Here is a 10,689-nt window from a genome sequence, read left to right on the forward strand (position 1 = left end):
AAATGTTCCCCGTGCCACTGGCTGCAACACAAGCCCAAAGCATGATCGATCCACCCACGTGCTTAACAGTTGGAGAGGTGTTCTTTTCATGAAATTCTGCACCCTTTTTTTTCCAAATATACCTTTGCTTATTGCGGCCAAAAAGTTCTATTTTAACTTCATCAGTCCACAGGACTTGTTTCCAAAATGCATCAGGCTTGCTTTGATGTTCCTTTGCAAACTTCTGACACTGAATTTTGTGGTGAGGACGCAGGAAAGGTTTTCTTCTGATGACTCTTCCATGAAAGTCATATTTGTGTAGGTGTCGCTGCACAGTAGTACAGTGCACCACCACTCCAGAGTCTGCTAAATCTTCCTGAAGGTCTTTTGCAGTCAAACAGGGGTTTTGATTTGCCTTTCTAGCGATCCTATGAGCAGTCCTCTCGGAAAGTTTTCTTGGTCTTCCAGACCTCAACTTGACCTCCACCGTTCCTGTAACTGCCATTTCGTAATTATATTACGAACTGAGGAAACGGCTACCTAAAAAGGCTTTGCTATCTTCTTATAGCCTTCTCCTGCTTTGTGGGCATCATTTATTTAATTTTCAGAGTGCTGGGCAGCTACTAAGAGGAGCCCATGGCTGCTGATTATTGGGACAAGGTTTGAGGAGTCAGGGTATTTATAAAGCTTTGAAATTTGCATCACCTGGCCTTTCCTAATGATGATTGTGAACAAGCCATAGCCCTAACAAGGTAATTAAGGTCTGAGACCTTGGTAAAAGTTATCTGAGAGCTCAAATCTCTTGGGGTGCCCAAACTTTTGCATGGTGCTCCTTTCCTTTTTTTCACTCTAAAATTGTACAAAACAAAAATAATACACTAATAATGTTTCATCTTTAACTTTATGTCTTTTGGAGATCAGTTCATCTTCTACTCACTTAACTATTCACAGTGACAGAAATTTTGACCAGGGGTGCCCAAACTTTTACATGCCACTGTATATAGCAATTCTGTGTTTTAACATAAAATGCAGCAAAAATAAATCAAATGAATGGCCGTATTCAGCACCGCGTGAAGTGCCAAGTCTTCAGAGAGGATATTGCTGTTAATCATTCTGCAGTTGCATTCCCCCTCTGTGTAATATAAATAAACTAAAAATATTTTTCACAATTATTTTGTATAATCCTGGAAATAAACTTCACTTTTTGATCTTATTTTCAAAGCAAAAAAAAAACATTTGCTGGTTACATGATACATGAATACCAGATAAACAAGCTTTAGCTGTGGAGTGGATAGAACTTGGTTAATAACTTGCATGGGAGTTTCACATTAATACAGTTCATTGGTGTGTTACTTTCAAAACTTCTCTGGATCTTTATTACAATTATCACTAAGGAAAATTAGAAAGAAATTGGGCCGGTCTATTTGCTTAAAATTCAGTAATTGCAGTCCAGTTCTTCAACAATTAACTGAACAGAAACTTGGGATTGCAGAGTCCAGGCTGAAGTAAAGCTGAGCACCTGCAGTGGGTTGGTGAACCACCACTTGTGTCTAACAGGAGATCACAGACCAATGCAAATTTCCCAGCTTTGACCCATCTGCTGCTGTTGACAGATATGGTCTCCAGTTATCCAACAACTTGAGGACTTTAGTGTTTCATAGTGAATGTGAGGTTATATAATAGACTTTCTGCCATTTTAAATGGCTAAATATCTGTAGTCCTGTCTGGAAGCAAAAACAGCCAAGTGTCTTGTTCTTTGGTTTTTCTTCATTAAAATTAAATTCAGTTGGTGTTACTAGCACTTTTATGAAGAGAGTTAATTTTCTTCAACCCATTATTTTTGTCCCACTGGTGGACATTAACTTAAAAATAACGTCGAACTCAGTCCATTTAATTGAGGATCCTTGAAAGACACTAATTACTATGTGCCTGTTGGCTCAGTGATGATGGTCAGTTAATGCAGACAAGAAATAATTAAATGGAATTGATGTGCAAAGTAATGTACTGATATAAAGTAGTATTGTAAATTTGTATCCTATTTCAATCTGCAGTTGGCAGGAAAAAAATTGCTTCTCAGCTTCCTGAGTTGCTCATTTTCGTGCATTGTGTGGCTTTTTTTTTTGCCATTTCCTTAGCATTTGTCTGTTTTTTACAAGGCTGAGTAACTAGCTCAAAGCTCAACCCAGTGTGCAAGGAGCCCGCCGAATTCGATCTCGGGACCAGTGGCCTCGAAGTCTGGGTTGATGCCACTACACCACTGGCTGGCTACACCAGCTTCTTGAATATTTTAGTTTAATTAGTTATTCTGCCCCATCCTACTGTTTCCACCACTTGTTAGGTTATGGAATTCTACAGTTTTCTCTCTTCAAAGCAATGTCTTAGGATGGCTTGTGTCTTTCTGAGAAGATGGATACATCCTTATTTTAGTGTCCTAACTACAAGTCAGCACATCAGTCAATGCAGAACTTCCATAGTATAATTTTAAATAATCATTCACACCTGCACCTGGAGCTCACCTTAGAACACAATTTAAGCCTTGGACCTTCTGAGATCAGATTAACTCTACTGAGCTGGAAATAGGGGGCATCTTCCATTTCTATTTAAAATTGTCAGCAACTGCAGTGTTAGACTTTTGGAATATCATTTCCAAAATGAAGCAGTTAAGTAGCAGTGAATGTTAGTACTGTGCTATTTCTCATAACACTACGTTCTCATTGCCAGTGAGGCTCAGTTGGTAACACAGAATCAATTTGGCAGTGAGACATCGGCTTCTATCATTTGATCTGTGGCTTTGTTAAACTGAAGCTTCTACTGCTGTCTAATGTGAGTGAGAAACCTCTCCATACAACCAAAAACTCGATGGTAAATATCTTATTATCCAATTATTCTCATCAGGGAGAAGAGCAAGAATGTATTTATAAGTAGGCTAATTATATAGCAACAGAAACATACAGCAGCTATCCTGATTGTGTAATGATGTAATGAACAAAGATTGAATTGGTTCATGAGTTTAAATGGCTGCTTCAGATTGCACTTCTTTTACTGTCCAATAGTAAGTCTTTATCTTGTATGAATGACAGCAGTTTGCATATCCCAAAAACTGGATCCCATTTGCCTACATTAGTTGCCGCAATCTTCTGTTACCTTGCCTGTTCAAATGCTTTTTAAATGTTTCTTTAATGTAGTGATTGTATCTTTCCACCACTTCCACTGCAGCAAGTTCTAGATAGCAAGCACCTGCTGTGTGAATGAAAACAAAAGCTTCCCTCAAATCTCTTGTAACGTTTCTTCCTCTCAATTTAAACCACCTTGGTTTTAATGTTTTACCCATGGGAAGAAGATTCTGATTTATGTACTCTACCAAGTCACCTCTTCGCCTCCAGGGAAGGCTAGCTTAGCCTATCTAATCTCACCCCATAACTAAAGTTCCCCTGTCCAGGAAATATACTGGTAATGTTCTTCTGCACTTTCTCCAGTGCAAGCATATCCTTGTAGTATGGTGACCAGAACTGCACGTAGTTCTCTAAAAATGCAGGCTGAAAGTGTTTTGTGAAGTTGCAGCATAACATCACAGTTGTTGTATTTTATGCCCAATCTTATCAAGGCAAGTATGCCAAATGCAGTTTTAACCTTATCTACATGTTGCCAGTTTCAGGGAGCTATGGACTTGAATCCCAAGGACCCTCTGTGAATCAATATTCCTTAGCCCCTACCATTTACTGTATCTGTTCTACCCCTATTTGACTTTACAAAATGCATTACTTTCCACTTGTCAGTATTAAATTCCATCTGCCACTGTTCCACTCAACTTCTCATCTGATCTATATCTTGCTATGGACTCAGACAATCTTCCTTACAAGCCATAGCACCATCCACTTTTGTGTCATCCACACATCTGCTAATCATACCTCCTACATTTTGCATTCAAGTTCTTAATATATATCATATAACGTACATATCATAATCCAAGCATTGCTTCAGTTTATCCACATACTCTTTACTACCTTCCACATCCTTCTCTTTGTATATATAGATGAGAAGTATTCATTTAGGACCATGCCCCCATTCCTGGTTTTACATTTAGAAACCTCTTTGGTCCCTAAAGGGACCACACTTTCCTCCAGCTACTCTCATGCTCCTGATGCTCTTTTGGAATATTTTGAAATTCTCTTTAATCTTACTTGCCGAGGACATTTCAAAGTCTCTTTTTGCCCTATTAATTTATTTCTTATATTTTCACTATCCATATTTCTTAACAGACTCAATTTGACTCTTCCTGCTGTATGCTTCCTTTTTTTAAAAATCCTGATCAAACTTTCTATGTCCTTGGTTGTGCAGGGTTTTTATATCTTGCCCCATCTTTTGTTTTTGCTCTTAACAGAACTTGCCTTCCCTAGGCAGTTACTCACTCTCTTTAAGAAGACTCCTTAGGAGATGTTTTAGCTGCAAGCATCTGCTCTCAGTTTAATTGGACTGTTCCCAATTTAAGACCTTAATTTGAGGACCAAACTAATTCCTTTCCAGAACTACTTTGAAACTTACAGAATAATGATCACTGTTCACAAAGTATTTCCCACACTGATATTCCCACCACCTTCCCTGTTTCATTTCTTAAGATTGAGTACAGCTCTGTCTCTAGAAGAACTATATGTATTTTCTCAAAAACCTCCTTGGCTGCACTTAACACACTCTGCTCCATCTAAGCTCCTCTTACTAAGGCAATCCCAGTCAATATTTTAAAAGTTAAAATCCAGCCCCCCGCCCCACTGCTATAACCATATCGTTGGCACACGTTTCTGGGAATTGCTGACACTATCTGCTCTAATTCCTCCTGACTATTGAGAGGCTGATAATATAACCCCAACATGATCACCCCAACTTATTCCTCAATTCTTCTTCTCATATGGCCCGTTGGACGAGCCCTTCAGAATATGCCGAGCTGTACCATGAGGTTCTCCCTAATCAGTAATGTGACTTAACTTAACCTCCTGTGCATTCCCATCTGTTGCATCTGAAACTTCTGTATCCCAGATTGTTAAACCACCTAACCACATTTCCTTGATTGCAATAATATAATATTCCATGTTTGAGGAAAAAATATACAGTAATGTTCCTGTTTGATATAAAACTGCTTCTGTCACATTAGTACACCCATGGACTGGCCCCTCCTCACACCTCTGTAATTTTGGTATTCCAACCATTTTTGAAAACTTCTGCTTAATCCCAAATACATGTGTAGCATTATAAGCCACTAAATCTTACCCCATGTTCTATAGATCTCAGTCTGGTGTTAGTCATGGACACCACCAAAGAATGAGTGAATCTTAAGTGTAATTAACTGTTCATCAAGGCATAAACTTACCAATAACTGAACCCAACTTTGTGTAATGGTCATTTAATAGTTTAAGTTTCCCTCCATAAGTGCTTGCTACTTAATGAGGTGTAGAATGTCTGTAGCCAGTGTACATAATTAAATATAAAGATCCTAGTGTATATAATTGTTCTTGCCTTATTTGATTGCAATGTAGGCTGATGATTTTAAAATGTGCAGTTTTTGTATTTCTTTTCTCCTATTGTAACATTATGGATCTATTTGAATTTGTGTTTGAAATATTAAAATTTCATCCTTTCTGCACTAGATTAGTGTGTTGAGGGTGCAAAGGGGCAATGATTAAAAGTGACACTTCCTTTTTAGTAACCAATCTCTACCTGTTTTCATCATTCCATTCATGTGGTTCAGTTAGCACTACTTTTACCTCGTGGGACACAATCCCACAATTAAGCATGAGTCTCGACTGGTTCTGCAGTGGGATCTTGGAAAGGAGTGTATTTGCTGGATTTGCAGTCTTTTGGGTTAGCTCTAGGTTGGTGCAAGAGATCATAGCAAAGAGCTTTTTTATCCGAACCTCAATTATCATCACTACAGGAGGTTATCTAACCATTGACAGTTATCTGTTTATGAACATGTATAAAAATTAGGTGCTGCATTCTCAAAATTATGAAGTGAAAATTTTCAAAACTACTGAGGATGATCTAGAGTGTTTGGAAAATTGGGCTGTCAGGTTTCCTGATAAATGTAACCATTTTTACTGAGTCCACTAGTGAGGTACTTGTGAGGGTTTTTGGCTCATCCGTGTCTTTGTATTAATCTTATTTACCTGTTTTGCAGGGTCAGGCCTGCTGTCTTGTCCTGAAGGCTCTGCAGTGTTCAGAGGTGAGACAATCTTTCTCAGGCAGCAAGTGGAACGAGCTCATCGCTGAAGTTATTAATCAAGTCAAACAGGTGATTGAATTTCTCCGAATTTTTTTGATTAATTAACTCAAACTAAGATGTACTTGGGGCAGGAACACAGAATTTACTGTAATTGTAATGGCGAAGATCTTGGTTTATTTATAAATTGACCTGCAACTTTAGACATGTAGCTAAATGGAAATCCAGAGTTACCACCAAGATGAGCTGCTCTGTCCTGAGCTACACAAGACTAACAATTTTCCTTTTAAGCACTTTAAGGTCACACTGAAAATGAACTACTCATCATGAATAAAAGGTCATTGACATGGAAAATTAATTTGCTTCTCTCTCCGTAGATACTGCCTGACCTGTCTCCGGGATTTTCTGTTTTTTATCTGCAGAGTTTTCCTTTTCATTTATTGTTACATCTTACGCCTTTGAATTTAATTATTCGGGATAGTATTTTAACATTATAATTAAAATATTTCACTTCTGTCTTTACTTCTCAGTTCAGTCTTTGCCTCTCTTAGATGTTTGTTGATGAGATTGAATTCATTATTCTTTTGCTTCATGGACCAGACTCTGTTGTTCATTAGTAATTTGGTTAAGGGAATATGATCTCCTTAACCACTCAGACTTGACTTGTGCACACAGCTTTAAAATGCCTTGAGCCAAATTATTTAGCTCTTGCTTCCAGCAACTTGTAATTTATATTTAAGACAAACAATAAAATTAAACGGGATGTGGTATGCTTCATGTTAAGCATTCTTGTTCATTAACTGGACTGCAGCAAATTAATTTCAGTTCAAGATCATACAGTAACTTATCTAGGGTTAAAGTTAATGCTCTGCTTCTGATTGCTAAGGAGAAAACGAATAAGTCTCCAAAATGCACCCTCTTGCCCTATATACAACAGAAAAAAAATCAAATAGACTGTCAAATCCATTATCTAAAAATCCTTTATATCTTTCCTTCTCACGTATTCAACCTAAATTATTCCATCTCCTGAGGAAACGCTCGACAATACAGGACTTCTTGCTTCCCTCCTGGAATACTGCAAAATATTTATCTAACTCTGCTTTGTTCCCAAATATTTATCTGAACTGGCTTTTCTATTGTCAAGCAGCCTTTCATTCCTGGTAAGGTGCATTGTTCAAGGTTGTTTATAGCAGCAGAACAAGGCATACAGGCGGCTAGTAGTTTAAATTACTTGGAACCCTGCCAGTGCCTGCATTGGTTGGTTAATGTGCACACCTACCCAGGCAGCCATCTCATCTACAACTCCTGATCATTGTGAATCTGCTAGTGTCTTACACATGCACGTGCTGTTTCTATGCTGCCGCGTCACCTAATCTGTTTGAAACAGCAGGATCAAATTAGTGTTGTGTTATGATGCAATTGGAACACGTGGAAGAAAGGCTGAGGAGAAAACAAAAGTCAAAACGTTTTCAAAAAAAATTCCATTTCCCCTTTCTCTGATTACCTCTTCAGCAATTATCACTAACCAGAGGCCTCGGCTGGAAGAAGAACCTGTGTAGAGCATGCACTGTCTGTCACAGTCAGATGGTCTACATGCTCTCTGCCGAATATCATGGGCCCAGTTGGCCAAGGTACCTGACAGTAGGCAGGCTCATTGACTTCATTCCGACACTCAGCAGTGTACAACTATGGCTGCTAGCAGCTTGGAGATATAACTCAAACAGCTGTGTTTGTGTTCATATAATACCTTTTAACATGGTAAAATATTTGACGAAACTTCAACCACAGCCCACAGAAAGTTGGGGATAAGTGACATAAAATGTGTCACATTGTTAGAGTCAAAGTCAGTACGTGTACTGTAGGATGTAGCAAAGATATAAAGCGATGTAGCAAAGATATAAAGCTATGTAGAAGCCTTGAACTTGGATGAGAATTTGAAAATCCAGTCAGAGTCTTCAAGGAGTAGAGAAAGGGGCATTAGAGGGGTGGTCTGATGTACCAAGGTGCCTTGACAGTGTGCAGGGGCCAAGCATTTATATCTGAGGGAAAAAATATAATGTTGTTTTCTAGGTATATTGCAAATCTTTACATTGTCTTCATTCCTCCTTCACAGTGTTTGAAGACGGTGACTTCTGTCAAACTAAAGGTGGAGCAGGAAGAAGTGAGAAAATGCTTGGAGTTGGCCCATTTCCTTATCAAGACTGTCACTCAACAGGTAAAAGAAAACAAAACATAAAAATTTGTTTGCTCCAAACCCTTAACTGAAATATCTTTTCTATTGTTGTTAGAAAACTTGCATCAGAAATTATTGCATCAACACTTAGTTCCCTATGCTATGCCCTAATTAGTCTGTGTATGGCTTCGATGGTTTACTGCAGGAACAAAGTTCAAAGTAAAATTATCATCAAAGTACATGTGTGTCACCATATACAACCCTGAAATTTCTTATGGGCGTACTCAATAAATCTAATGACCATAATAATGTAATGCGCTGTAATGGGTTGTCGGTAGAATCAATGAAAAACCAGACATCAAACTGCAAATACAAAAGGGAAGGAAGGAATAAATAAATAAATAAACAATAAATATTGAGAACATGAGATGAAGAGTCCTTGGAAGTGAGGCCGTAGGTTGTGGGAACAGTTCAGTGATGGGGCAAGTGAAGTTGTCCCATCCGGTTCAACAGCCTGATGGATGTAGGGTAATAACTTCCTGAACCTGGTGGTGTGAGTCCTGAAGCTCCTGTACCACCTTCCCGATGGCAGCAGCAAGAAGAGAGCATGAGTGGTGGGGATCCCTGTTGATGGATGCTGCTTTCCTCCAACAACGCTCCATGTAGATGTACTCAATAGTGGGGAGGGCTTTACCCATGATGGACTGGGCCATATTCATTACTTTTTGTAGGATTTTCTGTTCAAGGGCATTGGTGTTTCTATACCAGGCTGTGATGCAGCCAGTCAATATACTCTCCACCACACATCTATAGAAGTTTGTCAAAGTTTTGGATATCACACCAAATCTTAGCAAACTTCTGAGGAAGTAGAGGTGCTGCCATGCTTTCTTCGTGAGGTCCTCTGAAATGCTAATACCAAGAAATTTAAAGTTGCTGACCCTCTCCACCTCTGGTCCCTGATGTGGACTGGCTCATGGACCTCCATTTTCCTCCTGAAGTCAATAATCAGCTCCTTGATCTTGTTGACATAGAGAATAAAGAATAAAGAACAATGGCTATGTATTGGAGAGTCCCTTGGGTTAAGGAGAGCCAAGTCCTTGATGGTGTGAAAGCTTCTAATTTGCAACTAATATGTCAGTAAATAAGTTGGCCTGTCTTTAAAGTTCTTTTCTGTGTAGAATATTTGCAGAGTTTCCTCTTTTGGAGGCACCTTCAGAAGTGCGTTGAGCACTAATTTGCACATGTCATTTTGTTATTGTACTGGGAGTGCTACTGACAGGTGTAGAAATCTAGGGTCCTACTGCCTCGGGATACTAAAAGGTTGGGTCTTCTATGTAATAGCTTCTCAAACACTTTGCAGGTAGATTGATTAAGGAGCAAACCTGACTGGTGTTGATGCATAATGAAAGGATGTATTGGTGAATTGATGATGCAATGAATGTAGAGATAGACGTGTCCTAATTGTCTTTGCTGTATATAAACTTTATTTGTAATATTTTGGAGGGAAAGTTCTTTAAGTCCTGAAACAGAAGACTGCCTCCATGTAGATATACAGCACTGTCAAAAGTCATAGGTGCATGTGTGTGTGTGTTGTGGACTCTATTGTACACTGAGGGTGGGAAGGGCAGGGAGAGGGGAATCATGGTTGGGGAAAAAGGGAAAGGAGAGATGAGAGAGTGGGATGCACCAGAGGGACATTCTATAGCCCAGTCAAGTCAAGTTTATTGTCATTTAACTATATACATGTATATACAAAATAATGTATATAGAAACAAGACAGTGTTTCTCCAAACAAGGGTACGGCACAACAGTACACAAAACGATCACTTATGAAGATGAGGATAATCACACATAAATGACAAACCGAAGTGCATTAATCTTAAATATTGTAAGGTATGGAACTGATTAACTAGTGTCACCTCAAATACAATGTGGCAGGGAGTTCAGAAGCCTGACAGCTTGGGGGAAGAAACTTTCTCGTCATGACCAGTTTTGGTTTTATGCATCGTAGTCTCCTCCCCGATGGTAGAAAGTCAAAGAGGATGCTGGATGGGTGGGATCTTTAATAATTCTTAGGGCCCTGCGTACACAGTGCTCCTGATAATTGTCCCTGGAGAATGTTGGGGAGACCCCTATGTTCCTTTCAGTTGTCATAGTCCTTTGTAGGGACTTATGGTCCGACGGTCAACTGCTCCCATACCAGATGGAGATGCAACTTATCAGGACGCTATCAATGGTGCTCCTGTAAAATGTAGTTAAGGTGGGGGGTGGGGGGGGAATGCCTTGTTTATCTAAATCTACTATGAAGTGGAGGTGCTGCATGCCG

General features: G+C 39.1%; 1 protein-coding gene across 1 annotated transcript in view; it reads left to right on the forward strand.

The window, feature by feature from the left end:
• Positions 1-10,689, forward strand: part of mybbp1a (MYB binding protein (P160) 1a) — a 100,572-nt gene that overhangs the window by 85,295 nt on the left and 4,588 nt on the right. The window contains exons 24-25 of the mRNA XM_063031494.1: positions 6,149-6,262; positions 8,304-8,405. Coding sequence (XP_062887564.1) covers positions 6,149-6,262; positions 8,304-8,405 — 216 coding nt within the window. The remainder of the gene's footprint in view (positions 1-6,148; positions 6,263-8,303; positions 8,406-10,689) is intronic.

The sequence above is a fragment of the Mobula hypostoma genome, chromosome 23 (assembly GCF_963921235.1).
Source record: "Mobula hypostoma chromosome 23, sMobHyp1.1, whole genome shotgun sequence".
NCBI lineage: Eukaryota > Metazoa > Chordata > Chondrichthyes > Myliobatiformes > Myliobatidae > Mobula > Mobula hypostoma.